The following is a 24,254-nucleotide window of genomic DNA, read 5'->3' as shown; positions in this document are numbered from 1 at the left end:
TAAACTATCTAGAGGAGTTAAACAAGGTTGTCCACTATCGGCATATCTATTTATTATTGCCATCGAAATGTTAGCTGTTAAAATTAGATCAAACATTAATATTAAGGGATTAGAAATCCAGGGCCTAAAAACTAAGGTGTCATTGTACGCTGATGATTCATGTTTTCTTTTAAAACCACAACTAGAATCTCTCCACGGCCTCTTAGAGGATCTAGATACATTTGCTATCCTCTCTGGATTAAAACCAAATTATGATAAATGTACCATATTACGTATTGGATCACTAAAAAATACACATTTTACATTGCCATGTAGTTTACCAATTAAATGGTCTGACGGTGATGTGGACATACTCGGTATACAAATCCCAAAAGAAAGAAATGATCTCACTCCAATAAATTTTTATAGAAAGTTAGCAAAAATAGATAAGATCTTGCTACCATGGAAAGGAAAATACCTGTCTATTTGTGGGAAAATCACCCTGATTAACTCTTTAATCATATCACAGTTTACCTATTTGCTTATGGTTTTGCCTACACCTAGTGACCTGCTTTTTAAATTATATGAACAAAAAATATTCAATTTTATTTGGAACGGCAAGCCAGATAAAATTAAAAGGGCCTATTTATATAACGAATATGAATTCGGAGGGCAGAAATTATTAAATATTAAAGCATTAGACCTCTCACTAAAGGCATCAGTCATACAAAAGTTATACTTAAATCCAAACTGGTTCTCTAGTAGATTGGTACGAATGTCTCATCCTATGTTCAAGAAGGGCCTTTTTCCCTTTATTCAGATTACACCTGCTCACTTTCGGTTGCTTGAAAAGGAAATAATCTCCAAAATATCTTTATTTTTTAAACAAGCCTTAGAAAGTTGGTTGCAATTTCAGTTTAATCCACCTGAAAGGACGGAACAAATAGTACAACAAATCTTGTGGTTAAATTCAAATATAGTAATTGATAAAAAAACTGTATTTATCGAAGAAATGTTTAAAAAAGGTATAATTTTTGTGAATGATATCATAAATAGGACTGGTGGAGTAATGTCACACATGCAGCTAACACAGACATATGGAAATGTCTGCTCTACCCAAAATTACAACCAATTAATTGCGGCATTACCACAAAAATGGAAGAGGCAGGTGGAAGGGGATAAAAGTAAGGAACTTGTATGTCGGCCTTATATTAAATAACATAAATGGTTAAAGAAAAGTGTGATAAATAAAAACATATACCAATTTCATTTAAGGACCAAAAAACTTACAGCTGTGCCATATAAATTGCAAAATAGTTGGGAAGAGATTTTCGATGTACCCATTCCATGGCACATGGTTTATGAATTGATACGCAAAACAACGCCGGATTCAAAACTTCGAATTTTTCAGTTTAAATTATTGTACAAAATTCTTGCAACTAATAGAATGTTATATATATGGGGGATACAATCTTCCCAGCTCTGTAGATTCTGCTGTGAGGAGGCAGAGTCATTAGACCATTTATTTTGGTATTGTCCGCATGTAGCTCGTTTTTGGTCACAGGTCCAGGAATGGTTGAAGAATTGCAACATTTGCGTAGAACTAACGCTACAGATAGCAATACTGGGGGATTTGAAAAGCCATAGTCAATCAATCAATAATATAATAATTATTTTAGCAAAAATGTTTATTTTTAATTTACAATCCGTGGAAGCTATGAGAATAGGAAGATTCAAATCTTTTGTGAAGCATCACAGCACAGTTGAAAAATATATGGCAAATAAAAATCCGAAATGGATGATGTTGGAAGATAGATGGGAAAGGTTGAGTGGAGCTGAAGGGTGGGACTAATAACAAGATAAACAATGTAGGGCATACGGGATCTGTGAAATGTGTATAGGTGCGGAGCTATTGTGAAATAGCACAGTTACAAGTGGAAATCAAACTGGATGGACAACAGAAATAGAGGAAGGACTAAGAACAAACAAGAGAGAACTATTATAAAGTAGACTGTGTCTGTAAAATGTGTATAAGATGTATAAATTGAAGGTAAAAACAGAAATGTTTATCAGTTTACTCCAATTGGGGGATCGGTGGTAGGGTTTGCGGGGAATAATAATAAAGGTATACTCTTTAAAAAAAAGTATGTATGTCTATGTAGGTACAGTATATCACAAAAGTGAGTACACCCCTCACATTTTTGTAAATATTTGAGTATATCTTTTCATGTGACAACACTGAAGAAATGACACTTTGCTACAATGTAAAGTAGTGAGTGTACAGCTTGTATAACAGTGTAAATTTGCTGTCCCCTCAAAATAACTCAACACACAGCCATTAATGTCTAAACTCCTGGCAACAAAAGTGAGTACACCCCTAAGTGAAAATGTCCAAATTGGGCCCAAAGTGTCAATATTTTGTGTGGCCACCATCATTTTCCAGCACTGCCTTAACCCTCTTGGGCATGGAGTTCACCAGAGCTTCCCAGGTTGCCACTGGAGTCCTCTTCCACTCCTCCATGACGACATCACGGAGCTGGTGGATGTTAGAGACCTTGCACTCCTCCACCTTCCGTTTGAGGATGCCCCACAGATGCTCAATAGGGTTTAGGTCTGGAGACATGCTTGGCCAGTCCATCACCTTTACCCTCAGATTCTTTAGCAAGGCAGTGGTCATCTTGGAGGTGTGTTTGGGGTCGTTATCATGTTGGAATACTGCCCTGCGGCCCAGTCACCGAAGGGAGGGGATCATGCTCTGCTTCAGTATGTCACAGTACATGTTGGCATTCATGGTTCCCTCAATGAACTGTAGCTCCCCAGTGCCGGCAGCACTCATGCAGCCCCAGACCATGACACTCCCACCACCATGCTTGACTGTAGGCAAGACACACTTGTCTTTGTACTCCTCACCTGGTTGCCGCCACACACGCTTGACACCATCTGAACCAAATAAGTTTATCTTGGTCTCATCAGACCACAGGACATGGTTCCAGTAATCCATGTCCTTAGTCTGCTTGTCTTCAGCAAACTGTTTGAGGGCTTTCTTCTGCATCATCTTTAGAAGAGGCTTCCTTCTGGGACGACAGCCATGCAGACCAATTTGATGCAGTGTATTGCGTATGGTCTGAGCACTGACAGGCTGACCCCCCACCCCTTCAAGCTCTGGAGCAATGCTGGCAGCACTCATACGTCTATTTCCCAAAGACAACCTCTGGATATGACGCTGAGCATGTGCACTCAACTTCTTTGGTCGACCATGGCGAGGCCTGTTCTGAGTGGAACCTGTCCAGTTAAACCGCTGTATGGTCTTGGCCACCGTGCTGCAGCTCAGTTTCAGGGTCTTGGCAATCTTCTTATAGCCCAGGCCATCTTTATGTAGAGCAACAATTCTTTTTTTCCAGATCCTCAGAGAGTTCTTTGCCATGGGGTGCCATGTTGAACTTCCAGTAACCAGTCAGTATGAGGGAGTGTGAGAGCGATGACACCAAATTTATCACACCTGCTCCCCATTCACACCTGAGACCTTGTAACACTAACGAGTCACATGACACCGGGGAGGGAAAATGGCTAATTGGGCCCAATTTGGACATTTTCACTTAGGGGTGTACTCACTTTTGTTGCCAGCAGTTTAGACATTAATGGCTGTGTGTTGAGTTATTTTGAGGGGGCAAATTTACACTGTTATACAAGCTGTACACTCACTACTTTACATTGTAGCAAAGTGTCATTTCTTCAGTGTTGTCACATGAAAAGATATACTCGAATATTTACAAAAATGTGAGGGGTGTACTCACTTTTGTGATATACTGTATGTGTATGTATATATGTGTATATATATGCATACGTGAATGGATATATATATTTACCCCAAAAAATATGGGGGATTTGAAATGATGCAGACAATTACATTGGAAGCAACATTCTTTCCGCAATATTAAGCTGATCCACCCCCCAAGAAAAAAAATAAAAAAATAAAAAAATAAATAAAAAAAATAAAAAAAATAAAAATTCCTCGGCCTCCTAAAGTTGAAGAGGCGCTGTTGCGCCTTCTTCGCCACACTGTCTGTGTGGGTGGACCATTTCAGTTTGTCCGTGATGTGCACACCAAGGAACTTAAAACTTTCCACCTTCTCCACTGCTGTCCCTTCGTTGTGGATAGGGGGGTGCTACCTCTGCTGTTTCCTGAAGTCCACTATCATCTCCTTTGTTTTATTGACGTTGAGTGAGAGGTTGTTTCCTGACACCACACTCCGAGTGCCCACACCTCCTCCCTGTAGGCTGACTTGTAGTTGTTGTTAATCACGCCCACTCTGTTGTGTTGTCTGCAAACTTGATGATTGAGTTGGAGGTGTACATGGCCACACAGTCGTGGGTGAACAGGGAGTACAGGAGGGGGCTGAGCACGCACCCTTGTGGGGCCCCAGTGTTGAGGATCAGCGAAGTGGAGATGTTGTTTCTTACATTCACCACCTGGGGCAGCCCGTAGGAAAGTCCAGGACCCAATTGCACAGGGCGGGGTTGAGACACAGGGCCTCCAGCTTGATGATGAGCTTGGAGTGTAGTATGGTGTTGAATGCTGAGCTCTAGTCAATGAACAGCATTCTTACATAGGAATTCCTTTTGTCCAGTGATAGGGCAGTGTGCAGTGTGATGGCGATTGCGTCGTCTGTGGACCTGTTGGGGCGGTATGCAAACTGAAGTGGGTCTAGGATGGCTGGTAAGGTGGAAGTGATATGATCATTGACTAGTCACGCAAAGCACATCATGATGACAGAAGTGAGTGTTATGGGGCGGTAGTCATTTACTTCAGTCATCTTTGCCTTCTTGGTACAGGAACAATGGTGGCCATCTTGGAGCATGTGGGGACAACTGACTGGGATAGGGAGCGATTGAATATGTCCGTAAACACACCAGCCAGCTGGTCTATGTATGCTCTGAGGACGCGGCTAGGGATGCCGTCTGGGCCATCAACCTTGCGAGGAATGACACGTTTAAATGTTTTACTCACGTCGACCACAGAGAAGGAGGGGGTGGGAGCTCAGTCGTTGTTAGGGGGCAGCGACGATGGCACTGTATTATCCTCAAAGCGGGCAAAGAATGTGTTTATATTCAGCCATTTTCCCAGACCTTTTCCATGGTAAAATGCTGTGGTTTGCGGTTTCAGTTTTGCGCGAATGCTGCCATCCATCCACGGTTTCTGGTTAGGGTGGGTTTTAATAGTCACAGTGGGTACAACATCTCCAATGCACTTCTTTATAAACTCACTCACCGAGTCAGCATATGGGTCGATGTTGTTCTCTGAGGCTGACCAGAAACATATTCCAGTCTGCGTGATCAAAACAATCTTGAAGCGTGGCTTCCGATTGGTCAGACCATCATTGAATGTTTCTCGTCACTGGTACATCCTGTTTGAATTTTCGCCTGCAAGATGGCGTCGTGGTCGGATTTGCCGAAGGGAGGGCGGGGGAGGGCTTTGCATGCATCGCGGAAGTTAGAGTAGCAGTGGTCGAGTGTATTGCCCCTTCGCGTAGTGCAATCAAAATGCTGATAGAATTTAGGTTGCCTTGTTCTCAAAATTCATTTGTTAAAATACCAAGCTACAACAAATGCAGCCTCAGGATGTATGGTTTCCAGTTTACATAGAGTCCAGTGAAGTTCCTTTAGGACAGCCTTGGTGTCTGCTTGAGGGGGAATGTACACAGCTGTGACTATAACTGACGAGAATTCTCTTGGTAGGTAAAATGGCAGCATTTGATTGTAAGGAATTCTATGTCGGGCGAGCAGAAGGACTTGAGTTCCTGTATGTTGTTATGATTACACCATGAGTCGTTAATAATGAAGCATACACCCCTGCCCTTCCTCTTCCCAGAGAGGTGTTTATATCTGTCAACGCGATGCATGGAGTAGCACGGTGGCTGAACCGATTCCGACAACACATCCCGAGAGAGCCATGTTTCCGTGAAACAGAGAATGTTACAATCTCTGATGTCTCTCTGGAAGGCAATCCTTGCTCGAATTTTGTCTACCTTGTTGTCAAGAGACTGGACTTTAGCGAGTAGCATACTCGGGAGCGGTGGGCGATGTGCATGTCTACGGAGCCTGACCAGGAGAACGCTCCATTTGCCCCTTCTGCGGCGCCGTTGTTTTGGATCAGCTACTGGGATTTGATCCATTGTCCTGGGTGGTGGTCCGAACAGAGGATCCGCTTCGGTAAAGTCGTATTCCTGGTCGGAATGTGGGTAAGTTGACGTTGCTCTTATATCCAATAGTTCTTCCCGGCTGTATGTAATAAGACTTAAGATTTCCTGGGTAACAATGTAAGAAATAGTAAAATAAAAAAATACTGCATAGTTTCCTAAAATTCGAAGCGAGGCAACCATCTCTGTCGGCGCAATCTTATGTATCTATAGACAATTCCTTCGACCTCATGGCTTGGACATGCACCGGGGGGGTGTCTTGTTAATTGCCTATAATTTCCACCTTTTGTCTATTCCATTTGCACAACAGCATGTGAAATTTATTGTCAATCAGTGTTGCTTCCTAAGTGGACAGTTTGATTTCACAGAAGTGTGATTGACTTGGAGTTACATTGTGTTGTTTAAGTGTTCCCTTTATTTTTTTGAGCAGTGTATAATGTTTACATATCCTACATTACTCATCTCATATGTATATGTATATACTGTACTCTATATCATCTACTGCATCTTGCCATCGTTATGTAATACATGTATCACTAGCCACTTTAAACTATGCCACTTTATGTTTACATACCCTACATTACTCATCTCATGTGTATAGACTGTACACTATACCATCTACTGCATCTTGTCTATGCCGTTCTGTACCATCACTCATTCATATATCTTTATGTACATATTCTTTATCCCTTTACACTTGTGTGTATAAGGTAGTAGTTGTGGAATTGTTTGGTTAGATTACTTGTTGGATATTACTGCATTGTCGGAACTAGAAGCACAAACATTTTGCTACACTCGCATTAACATCTGCTAACCATGTGTATGTGACAAATACAATTTGATTTGATTTGATTTGATGATGACGCAGACATAAGGCTGGGAGTCAGTCAGTGCCCAAGGGTATACAAACTGCCAATCACCTTGAAACCTACAGTACCAGCCACTATGCTGCTAGCTACCTGTCACGTTCCTGACCTTATTTTCCTTTGTTTAACGTTGTTTAGTTGGTCAGGACGTGAGCTGGGTGGGCAGTCTATGTTATTTGTTTCTTGTTTAGGTTCATTGTTAATTAGCCTTATATGGTTCTCAATCAGGGGCAGGTGTTTGACGTTTCCTCTGATTGAAAACCATATTAAGGTAGGCTGTTCACACCGTTTGTTTGTGGGTGATTGTCTTCCGTGTCAGTGTTTGTAACAACACCTGCACAGGATTGGTACATCCGAACATCACACCTGCGGGACAGGTACAGGATGGCAACAACAACTGCCCGAGTTACACCAGGAACGCACTATCCCTCTATCAGTGCTCAGACTGTCCACAATAGGCTGAGAGAGGCTGGACTGAGGGCTTGTAGGCCTGTTGTAAGGCAGGTCCTCACCAGACATTACAATCAGGAGACCAGTCATCTGATTCCAGGCCAGGCATGGGCTACAATCAGGAAACCTGTCATCTGAGTCCAGGCCATGGGCCAGACAAAGCCTCAGCTCTAACAATGTTATAAACATATACAAGAAACGTATTCACTCACTGTTATTGTTTCTTGTATATGTATGAGATCCCCCACAACCTTGGCGTGATCTTATACCACCTGAGCCACACAGAGTGGCACAGTAGGGTGGGTGGTTGCTCTACTGCCTGTCCCTGCTGCTACTGCCAGATTACTGCCGTGAGAAACACAAAGAAGGAAGTGTGCTTCTCTCTCTCTCTCTCTCTCTGGGCAGCACGTCACATGATGTCATAGAGCTGAGGCTTTGTCTGGCGCATGGCCTGGAATCAGATGACTGGTCTCCTGATTGTAGCCCATGCCTGGCCTGGAATCAGATGACTGGTCTCCTGATTGTAGACACCCCTGATCCTTTCAACTGAAATCAACAAAAACAAAATAATGTTTTATTTTGCATGGAGACCCAGTGCTCTTCAGGTAATGCACCATTGACCGATATCATGCACTGATCAGTGATGGCTGGTTGCACTTTGAATCGGAGGACGGCTCATTGTAATGGCTGGGACAGACTTAATGGAACAGTATCTAGGTGCTGAGAATAAAATACTTATAAATGATGCATAGTTGAACACTTGCTGTTGTGCTTGGGGAGTTAAGACATATCCTGAACTAATTTTAATATCTATGTAACTTATATGTAACTTATGTAGGCTAAGTGAGATGCATGTAGGTAAAGTGTATGTGAAGATAGTTCTCTTGATTAGCTAGATTTGAATAATGCACCAGATTTGACACCACAGTTGTCACGCCATGATCTGTTTCACCTGTCCTTGTGCTTGTCTTCACCCCCTCCAGGTGTTGCCCATCTTCCCCACTTATCCTCTGGGTATTTATACCTGTGTTTTCTGTCTGTTGCCAGTTCATGTTGTTTGTTCAAGCCTACCAGCGTTTTGTCTCAGCTCCTGCTTTCCCAGTATCCCTTTTTTCTCATCCTCCTGGATTTTGACCTTTCCTGTCCTGACCCTGTACCCGCCTGCCTGACCACTCTGCCTGTCCCTGAGCCTGCCTGCCTGACCACTCTGCCTGTCCCTGAACCTGCCTGCCTGACCACTCTGCCTGTCCCTGAGCCTGCCTGCCGTCATGTACCTTTGCTCCACCTCAGGATTTCGGACCTCTGCCTGACCTAACCCTGACCCTGAGCCTGCCTGCCATCCTGTATGTTGGCCTCTACTCTGGATTATCAACCCCTGCATGCCTTGACCTGCCGTTTGCCTGCCCCTGTTACCGTAAACATTGTTACTTCACACATTCTGCACTTGGGTCTTACCTTGGTTCCTGATAACAGTAACACAGTTTTCTTATTATTGTGTAGCCAACTGTTGGTGTCATTACTATGTAGCTACAGTGTATCAAGTATTTTATTTAGTACTCATCGTTAGGGTTACTGGTGTCCATAGTAACTATGGTTATTTTAATGTTTACAGGGACAGTGCACATTAATCAACGTTTCAGTAAAAGTGACGGATTTAGCCAACTGGCTAATTTTCAACCGCAGTCCCTGGGCAGGCTATTAAAAACAATTACAATAATAATACAAAACAAAAAAGGAACAGTGAGCATATGCAGAGCAAAATAGAACAAGCAACACGTAGCACGCAGACAGCAATTGCACAAAAAGCAACAAAACAAAATACATAAACGCAATAGTGTTTCCACACCTCACAAGCTACAGACAAGCTACATACACAGGTAGGGATTATGTTAACAAGTCTGATTGGCCTTTAGCCATGTCTATGTTTTTTTGTGAAGGTGGGATAGGTGGTGCAGTTATGTGTGTCTGATGGCAGTGTGCTCCAGACATTGGAATCTCTCACAGAGAAAGCAGATTGTCTAAATGTGCTTTTCCTTAAGGGAACAATACAGTCACCGCTCATGGCAGACCTTGTGGATCTGCTGCCATGGGTTTGGGGTCGGATGCTTTTTTCCCATTTTCGCCTATAATGACATCCCCATATCTAACTGCCTGTAGCTCAGGACCTGAATCAAGGATATGCATATTTGAAAACCATTTGAAAGGAAACACTTTGAAATGTGTGGAAATGTGAAATTATTGTAGGAGAATATAAGTCATTAGATCTGGTAAAAGATAATACAAATAATAAAATATGTGTTTTCTATTATGTTTTTCATCATCTTTTGCATGCAAGAGAGAGGCCATAATAAATTGTAGTTTAGGCGCAATTTAGATTTTGGCCCCTAGATGGTAGCAGTGTGTGTGTGCAAAGTTTCAGATTGATCCAGCATTGCAATACTGGACCATATTTGTCTTCCAAAATGTGCCAAATTGGTCAATTGATACATTTTTAAGTACATAACTATTGAGAACATACAAAAATGACATGGTAATACAACATTTATGTTTACACAGTATCAGGAATGTCATACATGATGGACCATTAGCTTATACACTAACTTTCACATATCTAGGTGGCCGGATGGGGTGGGTGTGGAAAAATATCAAACTAAACTACGCTACATTTTATTTCTGGGACCCTCAGGATGACAAATCAGAGCAAGATTACTGAATATAAGTGCATGATTTAGCTTCAGTGGTGAACCAGTTGCCGTGATTAAAGTTTTTTGTTGTTGTGCATTCTCCTCAAACAATAGCATGGTATTTTTTCACTGCAATAGCTACTGTAAATTGGACAGTGCAGTTAGATTAACAAGAAATTTAGCTTTCTGCCCATATAAGACATGTCTATGTCCTGGAAAGTTTGATGTTACTTACAACGTCATGCTAATCACATTAGAACACGTTAGCAACAACCTTCCTGGTATACGGACACCGATCCTGTAGAGGTTTTAACAAAAGTACTAAGTGGAGGGGGAGCCAGGCCATTTAGGATCATGAATACAAGACATGTTGGTGTATTGCACAAGATTTATCCTGACTCAGAAGCTCATACATTCTGAGGATGTAACAGTGATGATGGCTATTGGGCTTTCTATCAAGCACTTTGAGAGCCTGTTTGTAGACAGACTGAATGGGTTTTAATGTTGAACAGCAAGCTTGGGCCCAACTAGTCAAGCAGTATGTTAAGTGGGGAGTATCATATATTTGAAATACAGTTTTGCTGCCTCTGTAGTCAAACAATTTTGTATGAATCGGAAATTAGCTAGGTTGAATTTGGTTATTTGAGGTACCTTTTTCACCTGCTTTTTAAAAGAGAGGTTGGAATCAAGTATGATACCAAGGATACCACCTGGAGCTTCTCCCCTGACACATAGACATCTGCCTCAGTAGGATCAGTTGCCCTCTCTGCTCTCTGTGAAGAACATGCAGACTGTTTTTCCCCATCGAGATGCAAACATGAGTCACTGAGACACTTTGTAACCTGGACCATTACAGTAGGTAGTTCTTGTGCAGCTTGTTGTTTGCTCTTTGCATGCACATATATATCACTGTATCATCTGCATGCATTTGAACTACAAACCCAGTAGATCATTAATGTACAGGCTGTACAGGAGGGACCCCAGTATTGACCCATGGGGCACACCCACATCATAGCTGAGAGTGGGCGACAGCTCATTGCTCACTCTGACACACTGGGTTCTGCCTTCAATGTATGATTTCATCCATCTCAAGGCATCGGGGGAAAGTTGAACTTGGACAGTTTTGTGATGAGATCCTCATGGTTAACAGTATCAAAAGATTTCCTTAGGTCTGGAAATATAGCCCCAACAACGCCCCCTTTGTCCACATTTTCCAGAAGAAAGCAGTTGGCCGTTTCTGTGGAGTGTTTTGCTCTGAAGCCAAACTGCATGGAGTGTAATGTGAAGGGTCTGTTGTTGAGGTGGGCAATCCATCTCAACAACAGGATGCTGTAAAGTCTTATTGAGGAACACAAATCATGTGTAAATCATTTATTTAACCATAATATGAGTTTGATCAAATATTTGCAATTGTAAAATATATATCTAATAATAATAAAAATAACATGCAACGTCACAGTAGCCAAAAATAATCTGTTTCAATGAGAATAAAATACTAAACATGCAAGTGATTCATTTAACATGAATTAATGCATATAAAGGTGCAATATGCAGACATTTCTGCCATTTACTGGTTGCTAAAATGCTAATAGTTTGCTTAATTTCAGTTTATGTGACAAAACAAGCAATATAGTATATAGTATAGTATAGTATAGTATACAATATAGTATAGTAAAGAATCATTGTACCATCTAAACCGCTGGAAAATATATGTTCAATTACCATAAATATTGTATTTTCAACTGTTTGAAGCTGGTGTACAAAACCAAAAGTAGTCAAAAAGATGCAAAAAGGAAACTTAAAAAAAAGGAGCATAGAAATTGAACACAAAGAACACAAAGAACGATTCTTAGACTTGCTTTAAATGAGAATGACAGATCTAGAAATAACATTTCTACGTGAATTTGGTCACTATCCAAAAAGTTACATACTGCAGCTTTAACTATTACTATAATTTACAGTTGATTTTACTTTTACCACCTCTGCAATTCTGTCCTGCATCAGTAAGATGACCAATTTAGGCCAGGAAGGTAGGATGGACAGAGTAGGCCAGTAGATACAGGCAGCTGGCCAATTTTTTCCAGCTAGGAGGCTGGTAGATACACGCATAGTTGTAGGCTACCACCGCGGAGGAGAAGCGTCACGTGTACATTCCACTCACATGTAGAAGTTGCCGCTGCATGTGGGGGAGCGCGCGCTGTCATGGAACGAAAGTGTGGGATGAGCTAATATTTTTTGCTGATAATGTTTTAGCCCCGGAGCATTTTGCGGAGAAGGAGACAATACCAAGCGGATGGAACAATATTGGAGAATGACCTATTTTCAACGGCCAATAAATCAACCTTGTTGTCAAGAACCCGACTGACGGGTGCACACGGGGACATATAAAAGGGCTGTCGGCGGCTTTTGAAGATGCCAACTGGCATCTGCTTGAGAAATAGTGGGCTGCTTGAGAAATCGTGGTATATTTAGAATAAACGTATAGCCTAGGCTGTAGTCTCACTAGCCTGCCTATATAATAATGGGAATATTGTGTAATTTCATTTGATTACACTATAGCAGCATTCTCACGCCACAGGACACAATTCCCACGTGCGGTTTTCATAATCCAACATCTGAGCAATGTTTTCCCTGCGGCTCCCAGGGAGCGGGGACTGAGCTCACACATTCACACGTGCGAGCTGTTCGTTCCGCTGCCTCCGTCAGAAGATCCGCGCCTCGGCTATTTGAAATGAGGACGGCAACCCGACCCGTGGCTGTTTGAAACTATAGGCCTACTCGGCATCTGTGGCACTACGCTGAGTGGGACGCTATCTGCAGTGATAGGGAGGAGGACGAGTCTGCTGTCCGCTATACCCCAGCCTGGTCCCCGCGTACCGTACAGACATGGAGCCGCTACCGGAGCAGAACTGCACCATGTCAAAAAAGAGAGCTATAGCTAAAATATTCAAAGTTCGCAAGAGGAGACAGATGCTTTTCGTTCAAGTCTGTTTTATCTGCAGTTTTCTATGTTTGGCATGGTGCATGTCCGCCCTGCTCACAAAAACAGGTGAGAAGAATACGAGGGGAAAGGGATCCCAGGGTGGCCCGGGAGGAACGCGTTTATAATCACCAGACTGTGTGGAGCAAAAAATGAATTTCATGATGTGATTGCGCAAATTGGCACGTACTGCATTGGTGCTAAATCAATATATCATAAATCTATGACATTATGTCTCTAAAGGCTTGCCTGCCTCAGAATATACATCCGCTAGAATCGGCATAGCGGGACGCTATAATAATAACCATGGTTCGGGATGGAGATTTGTGTTTTTTTGTGGCATGCGCGTCATGTCCCATTTTGGGAGATTCTTGCATTTTCAACAAAAATGACATGTAGGCTGCTCATGATTTCAACTAGGCAGGCAGCACACCTGACTGTTCTGTTTGTAGAATGTGTTGATTCCCACTGCATCTGGGACACTCATAAAAGTATAGTTTATGGCCCTGGCTGACTCACGTGGAGAGGTAATCGCAGTGTTTGTTTGTGTGTGTGTGTGTGTGTGTGCAGGTTCTGTAATATAATGTGAGTGGCAGGTCATGACAGGTCATTCTCAGTCAGTTTTGATTTACACCAAATACTGTATTCCCTTCTTCAAGACTGTCATAGACATGTTTGTTTTTGTTTCCTATTCATTTTATTTGACATGTGCTGTCTCTGTCGCCTTGGCCTCATATGAGAGCTATTGGGGCACGCGGAGGTGGGCCCCTCACCCGCTGGGTGGGTTTGTGGAGACCATGTCGGTTTCAACCAGCCTTACTTCAGCCAGAATATGACCTCTCTGTATTTAACTGTATTCCATCCTTCTGAAGAAAACTGAAAAGAGACAGGACAACAGTATCTATTGTCAGTATCAGATCATAAAACCTGTTCTTTTGTTTGTATAGAACATGATTCAACACACATTTACCTGTATGCACTTAGCCCTTTTGGTGCCATACATTATGTGTGAGAGCTGAAAGAGAATAACTATTACCTACGTTTACAAAATTATTTACAAGGACATAAAATATTCTATATGAACTGTGACAAGTCCTTGAATTATTACTTCAGGAGAGGTCACTCAATTGTCAGTGTTAATCTGTTGTTCTTGATCACTGAATAAATTGTTACATAAATGTTACAAAATAATGGTAACAATAGAAAGATAGGGATAGTGGGGAACAGTCAAGACTTGGCTTTGAATCAGCAATTTATTACAGGACAAGCCATGGAAATAGTATTATGGCATTATGGTATTAAATGTTCTATCGCCAATATCGAATAATCACTTTTTGTCAACATTAAGTTAAGTACTACAGAATGCACAATCATTTCAGAGGCAAGCTGTCATGACTTCCACCGAAGGTGGCTCCTCTTCCTGTTCGGGTGGCGCTCGGCGGTCGTCGCCGGTCTACTAGCTGCCACCGATCCTTTTCCCTTTTCTTTTGGTTATGTCTGTTTTGTGTTTCACCTGGTTTCATTTTGGTTAATTAGGGGGGTGTTTAATTCGACATTTCCTTTGGGGTTTTGATTGTTTTCGTTTGAACTGTCAGTGAGTTTGGGTTTCGTTTGTATTAGCTCATGTTTTACAGGTGTTTTTCCCTAGACTGTGTCTGAGTGGGGTTTGTATTAGCTCATGTTTTACAGGTGTTTCCCTAGACTTTGTCTGAGTGGGGTTTCGTTTGTATTAGCTCATGTTTTACAGGTGTTTCCTTTTACAGGTGTTTTTGAGCTAGTTAAATAAAACACCCTTTTCTTTGGAACTTGTTTCTCCTGTGCCTGACTCCACACCCACATCTCCTTGGGGAGATCTGACACAAGCATTTGTGAATGTGTCCATGTTTGATGCTGTCTTGCCTTTGATATTAATTACCCCTCACTTATTGATGCCAGATTAGTTCACAACTGGTGTGTGGAGATTTAATGAACCACACATCCATCAGATTCCTGACTCCTAAAATATGTTCATTTCTGTAACTTTCTCCACACACACACACAAACACACACACACACACACACACACAATAAGTCACAGGGCTGGTGTGTAAATTCTTTCCTACTTACCATTTCACGTTACACTTGCATTAGGGCTCGCTGTATCATAAGACCCATTTTTATATGGTGCCATAAAAGATGTCTCTGTAGTCGTATGTCTCTGTTTGAACATAATAGGGCGTTATCGAGTTGAACCAGGTGTTGGAACCGAAAGGATTTTCCAATCGTTCCATTCCGAGCAGAACCCATACTTGTTTGGTTCCGTTCCAGTGCTCTGACCAGCATAATAAAGTTCTGAACCGGTTCAAACCCCCAAAAAGGAACGGTTCATATTGTTCCTTTTCATAGATTTTTTACCTCCTAAAATCCACATTGTTTTTAAATTTAGCTCGTGAATTTACTCAAATGTGTATGTAAATTGTAAAGTATTTTTGTCTCTGTCTTTTTCGTTATGTGTCAGACCCCAGGAAAACTATCTGTTACCATTGGCATTGGCTAATGGGGATCCTGATAAAATTTAAATCCACCAATTTGCTTGGATAGAGCAGCGCTATGGAATGGGTTAACTAGTTGTTTACATGTTTGATGGACAGATAAGTGCTTGAAGCACTGAGCATCATGAGATGACGTGAATTGGAAGGTGTTTAGACTATTACTTGCATCATAACTACACTGTTTTACATAATTATATACTAGACATTAGGAATATTTTTGGAACAACAAATGACATTATTAACCGGATCCCAAGATTAGAAAATAACGGTTATTTTCAGGGACACTAGAGATCACATTAGTTTCCGGTTTTGTTTCCCTTCCTCAAATAACTTAGTCATTTTCCGGATTTAGTTTTTTCCCCCTGAACCTGTTCCAACACCTGATTTGAACATCAACTGTTTGGATAAAATCTGTCACAGAGAGAGTTCACTAATTGTATTATAATGTATTTTACTAGGCAAGTCAGTTAAGAACAAATTCTTATTTACACTGACAGCCTACCAGGGAACAGTGGGTTAACTGCCTTGTTCAAGGGCAGAACAACAGATTTGTACCTTGTCAGCTCGGGGATTCGATCCAGCAACCTTTCGGTTACTGGCCCAAACCTCTAACCACTAGGCTACCTGCTGCCCCAGAATAACAAGGAGCTTAAGGGATTATAACAAATGATATCATGTATAAGAGGATGGAAGATACATCACCACAGACAAGCAACTGTTAGAGCTGGAAATAGCACTGTCTTGTCCGTTGTAAGCAGGCTTGTTGTTTTACATGCAAACGAGTCCCATTATATTCAGTCACACAGTGGCATCAGGTGATTTATATGTTGATAAGTTTGATAAAGCACAACACAGAGCTCAATAAGTATTATAGACTGCCATCCTTATAGCATTGGTTAGTCCTAACTACATTTTAAGCTTCTGGCTTCCTGGTTAAACCTTCCTAGATTTATTTCCAGGGATTCTCCAAGTGGGGAGTGGTTGCACCTGGGACGGTCGCTGTCCACTCTCTTGTGGCGCTGAACTTTCACATTTCAGTGTTGTCGCTCTGCTTTAATGGTGCTGAATATCTGACCACCTCTATTACAGCTTGTTTGTTTAATCGACATTGGACCTTTTGCTCCTCTGACAGATTCACCACATAAATCTGCACCACATCAGCCCTGGACAAATTAAGTGCACTATATAGGGAATAGGGTGCCATTTGGAATGCAGGGTGTCAGTGTTTCAATACCTGTCTCTTTCCTGTTGTAGGACATGGTCTGGTCCTGGAGCAGGGGCTGGCTGACACATCTGACCATCTGGGACGCAGGCTGATGGCCTTGGACGGGGACAATAACACACGGGATAAGAATTGCACCGAGCCAGGTAGGTAGTGTTCCCTAACCCTTTACCCCTACTATTACCCTAACCCTATACCCTAAACCTGCAGAGAGCCAGATAATGTCTCTAAACCTGCACTGAACAAGGCAGTGTGGTAGTGAACCCTAATTTTGTCTGGAGCCATGTTGTGTAACTTATACCTGCACAGAGCTAGGTGCTGCACTGTACCCTAAATCTGAACAGTCAGCTAGCTACTGCAGCTTGGGAGGACTTCATAGGAAAGCTCTTCAGAGTGTGTTATACAATGGCACAGCCCTCATGCTTCCTACAGCCTACACATGCTCTGAGTCAGTCAGAAAAAGAACAGATGGAGTGAGATGGGACTAAATCTACCACCACTAGCCCTCTAATTGGTCTATTTGTTCGTCAGAAGAGCCACAGTGTTTACTACTGTGGTTGTGGTGCAGATGAGATTTGCAAATGTGGGCAACCTGGGTGTCCAGGTGGGTGGGTGGGGCCTCCAACTGAATGACGAATGAGATGAGTTAGTGTTGGAGGCACAGGATGGAGCTGTAAATCTTAACTATGTAGGCGATAAGGAGAGAGAGAGAGAGAGAGAGAGAGAGAGAGAGAGAGAGAGAGAGAGAGAGAGAGAGAGAGAGAGAGAGAGAGAGAGAGAGAGAGAGAGAGAGAGAGAGCAGAGGACTGAAGCCTGACAGAAAGCAAGCTCAATTACTGGTCCAGTTCAGCATGCAAAACCAAAACCATGATGTTCTGTTCTGCACATAATCATTTCAAAATTAGGAACGTAACAAATTATAATATCATGGCGGAACTGACGGTGGTATCATGACATTTTAAATAAAGCTTTTCATTGCTGTGTGTTCACTTTTATTTTATTTTTTATTCTTCCTCTTTTGGAGCTGGTCTCAATTTGATCTTTTTTTGAGGGTATATTGATTTATCATTGGTTCATTTATGATGCACTTATGTGTTCATATTGATGCTATAATAATACACACAACCTTCTGCATCAGAACAGCACACGACAGTGCTGATAGTTCCCTTCCTGACAGAACCACACAACAGTGCTGATAGTTCCCTTCCTGACAGAACAGCACACGACAGTGCTGATAGTTCCCTTCCTGACAGAACCACACAACAGTGCTGATAGTTCCCTTCCTGACAGAACAGCACACAACAGTGCTGATAGTTCCCTTCCTGACAGAACCACACAACAGTGCTGATAGTTCCCTTCCTGACAGAACAGCACACAACAGTGCTGATAGTCCCCTTCCTGACAGGACCACACAACAGTGCTGATAGTCTCCTTCCTGACAGGACCATTGATGTGTTGATAGTCCCCTTCCTGACAGGACCATTGATGTGTTGATAGTCCCCTTCCTGACAGGACCACACAACAGTGCTGATAGTCTCCTTCCTGACAGGACCATTGATGTGTTGATAGTCCCCTTCCTGACAGGACCATTGATGTGTTGATAGTCCCCTTCCTGACAGGACCATTGATGTGCTGATAGTCCCCTTCCTGACAGGACCATTGATGTGCTGATAGTCCCCTTCCTGACAGGACCATTGATGTGTTGATAGTCCCCTTCCTGACAGGACCATTGATGTGCTGATAGTCTCCTTCCTGACAGGACCATTGATGTGCTGATAGTCTCCTTCCTGACAGGACCATTGATGTGCTGATAGTCTCCTTCCTTGGATGTGCTGTCTAATAATAGAAGATTGTGCTATTTTTAGACCACAATACAGCAGTGAGCTGTACAGTATAGACTGACTGACTCTGACTGACCGTTACTCATACGTCAGAAAAAAACAGGGACAAAGACAAACCTTAGAAAACCACTGACGACACAGACATTTTATTACTCTGTTCATTTGAAAGAATGAAGTTATTCAAATGGGATAACATGCAGTCATCATTGACAAAAAAGCAAGTTGTAGTTTAGCTGCTCACATCTGTTCACAATGCCTAGCCTGTGTTGACATACACATTGCCATCCTTTGTGTTTTGAACAGCTGGACACATTTCTGGTGGTATAGTAGATGAATTGAAAACATCAAGGCATAGCACCTAACCTCTGAGTGCTGAATTAACGAACTGGAAATATTTTATGGATTCAGAATAGAGTAAAACACATCTGGCGAGTTCAGTTCGTGAAGCAGACATTCAGAAGGCCTTATACTGCAATCAATTAATTAATCAATCAAATATATTTATAAAGCCTGTTTTACATCAGCAGATGTCACAAAGTGCTTACAGAGAAACCCAGCCTAAAACCCCAAAGAGCAAGCAATGCAGATGTAGAAGCACGGTGGCTATGGAAAACTTTCTAGAAAGGCAGGAACCTAGGAAAGAACCTAGAGAGGAACCAGACTCTTCGGGGTGGCCAGTCTTCTTCTGGCTGTGCCTGGTGGAGATTATAAGAGTACATGGCCATTAAGGCCAGATCGTTCTGAAAGATGTTCAAACATTCATAGATGACCAGCAGGGTCAAATAATAACCACAGTGGTTGTAGAGGGTGCAACAGGTCAGAACCTCAGGAGGGAATGTCAGTTGGCTTTTCATAACTGAGAATTCAGAGGTTGAGACAGCTGGTGTGGTAAAGTGAGAGAGAGAGAAAGAGAGAGGGAAATGGAGAGGGAGAGAGAGGGCCGAAACAGTAGGTTGGTGCTGCAGTGCATAGCTGCCATCTTACGAGCTCCTGACCAATTCGGCTATTTTGTGTGTTTTTTTTACACTAACCAAAACTTTTTTTGTCCATAATATTTCCGCCATCATTTCCTATGACCGAAAACAGCTGCTGGACCTCAGAACAGTGGACATCAGAATAGCTGTGTATATACTGCTCATTCCGGAACAGGCCCTAATCCCCGGAACTCGAAGAGAAAGAGACGGCGCAAGATTTGCAAATCCCTGACGAGACGAGACATCCTTCGTTCTATTGGCGAACATAAAATCACTAGAGAACAAAGTGGACGAGCGCCGTTCCAGACTGTCCTATCAAGGGCACCTGAAGAACTGTAATATCCTATGTTTCTTGGAGTATGAAGAAGGACATGGATAATATACTCCACATCTGGAGCAGGTTGAGAGCTTCAAGTTCCTCGGTGTCCACATCAACAACAAACTAGAATGGTCAAAACACACCAAGACAGTTCCCCCTCAGGAAACTAAAAAGATTTGGCATGGGTCCTGAGATCCTCAAAAGCTTCTACAGCTGCAACATCAAGAGCATCCTGACTGGTTGCATCACTGCCTGGTATGGCAATTGCTCGGCCTCTGACCGCAAGGCACTACAGAGGGTAGTGCGTACTAGAGGTCGACCGATTAATCGGAATGGCCGATTAATTAGGGCCGATTTCAAGTTTTCATAATTTTTTTGTGTGTTTTTTTTACACCTTTATTTAATTAGGAAAGTCAGTTAAGAACACATTCTTATTTTCAATGACGGCCTAGGAACGGTGGGTTAACTGCCTTGTTCAGGGGCAGAACGACAGATTTTTATCTTGTCAGCTCAGGGATTCAATCTTGCAACCTTATGGTCAACTAGTCCATCGCTCTAACCACCTGCCTCACGAGGAGCCCGCCTGTTACGCCAATGCAGTAAGAAGCCAAGGTAAGTTGCTAGCTAGCATTAAACTTATCTTATAAAAAACAATCAATCAATCATAATCACTAGTTATAACTACACATGGTTGATGATATTACTAGTTTATCTAGCGTGTCCTGCGTTGCATATAATCGATGCAGTGCGCATTCGCGAAAAAGGTCTGTCGTTGCTCTAACGTGTACCTAACCATAAACATCAATGCCTTTCTTAAAATCAATACACAGAAGTATAGATTTTTAAACCTGCATATTTAGCTTAAAGAAATCCAGGTTAGCAGGCAATATTAACTAGGTGAAATTGTGTCACTTTTCTTGCGTTCATTGCACGCAGAGTCAGTGTATATGCAACAGTTTGGGCCGCCTGGCTCATTGCGAACTAATTTGCCAGAATTTTACGTAATTATGACATAACATTGAAGGTTGTGCAATGTAACAGGAATATTTAGATGTATGGATGCCACCCGTTAGATAAAATACGGAACGGTTCCGTATTTCACTGAAAAAATAAACGTTTTATTTTCGAGATGATAGTTTCCGGATTCTACCATATTAATGATATTACATATTAATGGCTCATATTTCTGTGTGTTATTATGTTATTATGTTATAATTAAGTCTATGATTTGATAGAGCAGTCTGACTGAGCGATGGTAGGCACCAGCAGGCTCGTAAGCATTCATTCAAACAGCACTTTCGCTAGTTAGCGGGGTGCGCGCTAATAGCGTTTCAAACGTCACTCGCTCTGAGACTTGGAGTAGTTGTTCCCCTTGCTCTGCATGGGTAACGCTGCTTCGAGGGTGGCTGTTGTCGATGTGTTCCTGGTTCGAGCCCAGGTAGCGGCGAGGAGAGGGATGGAAGCTATACTGTTACACTGGCGATACTAAAGTGCCTATAAGAACATCCAATAGTCAAAGGTATTTTATTTTTATTTATTTTATTTATTTCACCTTTATTTAACCAGGTAGGCAAGTTGAGAACAAGTTCTCATTTACAATTGCAACCTGGCCAAGATAAAGCAAAGCAGTTTGACACATACAACAACACAGAGTTACACATGGAGTAAAACAAACATACAGTCAATAATACAGTAGAAAAATAAGTCTATATACAATGTGAGCAAATGAGGTGAGATAAGGGAGGTAAAGGAAAAAAAAGGCCATGCTGGCAAAGTAAATACAATATAGCAAGTAAAACACTGGAATGGTAGATTTGCAGCGGAAGAATGTGCAAAGTAGAGATAGAAATAATGGGGTGCAAAGGAGCAAAATAAATAAATACAGTAGGGGGAGAGATAGTTGTTTGGGCTAAATTATAGATGGGCTATGTACAGGTGCAGTAATCTGTGAGCTGCTCTGACAGCTGGTGCTTAAAGCTAGTGAGGGAGATAAGTGTTTCCAGTTCCAGAGATTTTTGTAGTTCATTCCAGTCATTGGCAGCAGAGAACTGGAAGGAGAGGCGGCCAAAGGAAGAATTTGTTTTGGGGATGACCAGAGAGATATACCTGCTGGAGCATGTGCTACAGGTGGGTGCTGCTATGGTGACCAGCGAGCTGAGATAAGGGGGGACTTTACCTAGCAGGGTCTTGTAGATGACCTGGAGCCAGTGGGTTTGGCGATGAGTATGAAGCGAGGGCCAGCCAACGAGAGCATACAGGTCGCAGTGGTGGGTAGTGTATGGGGCTTTGGTGACAAAACGGATGGCACTGTGATAGACTTCATCCAATTTGTTGAGTAGAGTGTTGGAGGCTATTTTGTAAATGACATCGCCGAAGTCGAGGATCGGTAGGATAGTCAGTTTTACGAGGGTATGTTTGGTAGCATGAGTGAAGGATCCTTTGTTGCGAAATAGGAAGCCAATTCTAGATTGAATTTTGATGGAAGAAGTTTGGAACCACCAAGACTCTTCCTAGAGCTGGCCGTCCGGCCAAACTGAGCAATCGGGGGAGAAGGGCCTTGGTCAGGGAGGTGACCAAGAACCCAATGGGTTCTCAACTGACAGCTACATTAAATAGTACCCGCAAAACACCAGTCTCAACGTCAACAGTGAAGAGGCGATTCCGGGATGCTGGCCTTCTAGGCAGAGTTCCTCTGTCCAGTGTCTGTGTTCTTTTGCCCATCTTAATCTTTTCTTTTTATTGGCCAGTCTGAGATATGGCTTTTTCTTTGCAACTCTGATTAGAAGGCCAGCATCCTGGAGTCACCTCTTCACTGTTGATGTTGAGACTGGTGTTTTGCGGGTACTATTTAATGAAACTGCCAGTTGACAACTTGTGAGGCATCTGTTTCTCAAACTACACTCTAATGTACTTGTCCTCTCAGTTGTGCACCGGGGCCTGACACTCCTCTTTCTATTCTGGTTAGGGCCAGTTTGTGCTGTTCTGTGAAGAGGTTAGTACACAGCGTTGTTCGAGATCTTCAGTTTCTTGGCAATTTCTCACATGGAACAGCCTTCATTTCTCAGAACAAGAATAGACTGACGAGCTTCAGAAGAAAGACCTTTGTTTCTGGCCATTTTGAGCCTGTAATCGAACTCACAAATGCTGATGCTCCAGATACTCAACTAGTCTAAAGGAGGCCAGTTTTATTGCATCTTTAATCAGCACAACAGTTTTCAGCTGTGTTAACATAATTGCAAAAGGGTTTTCTAATGATCAATTAAGCATTTTAAAATTATAAACTTGGATTAGCTAACACAACATTCCATTGGAACACAGGAGTGATGGTTGTTGATAATGGGCCTCTGTATGCCTACAGTATGTAGATATTCCATAAAAAATCATTCATTTCCAGCTACAATAGTCATTTACAACATTAACAATGTCTACACTGTATTTCTGATCAATTTGATGTTATTTTAATGGATAAAAAAGGTGCTTTTCTTTAAAATTCAAGGACATTTCTAAGTGACCCCCAACTTTTGAATGGTAGTGTATATATTTACAAAAAATATATATGGGGGATTGGAAATGATGCAGACAATTACATTGATGGAAGCTACAATCTATCTGCAATATTACAACTGATTTCCCCCTAAAAAATATATAAAAAATAGTCATCTCTACCGCCTCTGTCACGTTCCTGACCTGTTTTTCCTTTTTCTTGTTTTTATTTGGTTGGTCAGGGCGTGAGTTGCGGTGGGTTGTCCATGTGTTATTTTTCTATGTCGGGTTGTTTGTGTTCGGCCGGGAATGATTCTCAATCAGAGGCAGCTGTAAATCGTTGTCCCTGATTGAGAATCATACTTAGGCAGCCAGGGTTCACGTGTGTGTTTGTGGGTGGTTGTATCTCGTGTCTGTATTCGTGCCACACGGGACTGTTTGTCGGTTCGTTTCTCTTTTGTCACTTTGTTTCGTTAGTGTTCCGTTTATTTTGTTAATAAATAATCATGGACACAAACCACTCCGCATATTGGTCTGATCCTTCTCGCCTCTCCTCCCCGTCCGAGGAGGAGGATTACGACGACCGTTACAGCCTCTGATCTGGCGGACTCACTAAACACGCATGCTTCGTTTGTAAATGAGTCTGAGTGTTGGAGTGGGCCCCTAGCTAGCCTTAAATAAAAACATAAAACAATAAAATGGTGCTGTCTGGTTTGCTTAATAAGGAA

At 42.2% G+C, this 24,254-nt stretch overlaps 1 protein-coding gene and 1 long non-coding RNA gene across 3 annotated transcripts in view; both read left to right on the top strand.

Moving 5' to 3' along the window:
• Positions 1-7,992: 7,992 nt before the first annotated feature.
• Positions 7,993-9,800, top strand: LOC129813433 (uncharacterized). The gene is made up of 2 exons (XR_008753162.1): positions 7,993-8,097; positions 8,476-9,800. It is a non-coding gene; the product is annotated as an uncharacterized LOC129813433 (long non-coding RNA).
• A 2,451-nt stretch (positions 9,801-12,251) lies between these two features.
• The window catches only part of LOC129813063 (sodium/potassium/calcium exchanger 4-like), a 40,738-nt gene continuing 28,735 nt past the window's right edge, over positions 12,252-24,254 (top strand). The window contains exons 1-2 of one of the 2 annotated variants that reach the window (XM_055865216.1): positions 12,252-13,225; positions 16,942-17,055. In XM_055865216.1, the coding sequence (XP_055721191.1) occupies positions 13,063-13,225; positions 16,942-17,055 (277 nt within the window). In that variant the 5' untranslated portion in view covers positions 12,252-13,062. The remainder of the gene's footprint in view (positions 13,226-16,941; positions 17,056-24,254) is intronic. The other variant, XM_055865217.1, reaches the window with a different exon arrangement.

Source organism: Salvelinus fontinalis, chromosome 16 (genome assembly GCF_029448725.1).
Source record: "Salvelinus fontinalis isolate EN_2023a chromosome 16, ASM2944872v1, whole genome shotgun sequence".
Classification (NCBI taxonomy): Eukaryota; Metazoa; Chordata; class Actinopteri; order Salmoniformes; family Salmonidae; genus Salvelinus; species Salvelinus fontinalis.
Note: the sequence above shows the minus strand (reverse complement) of the source record. Positions and strands in the feature narration are given on the sequence as shown.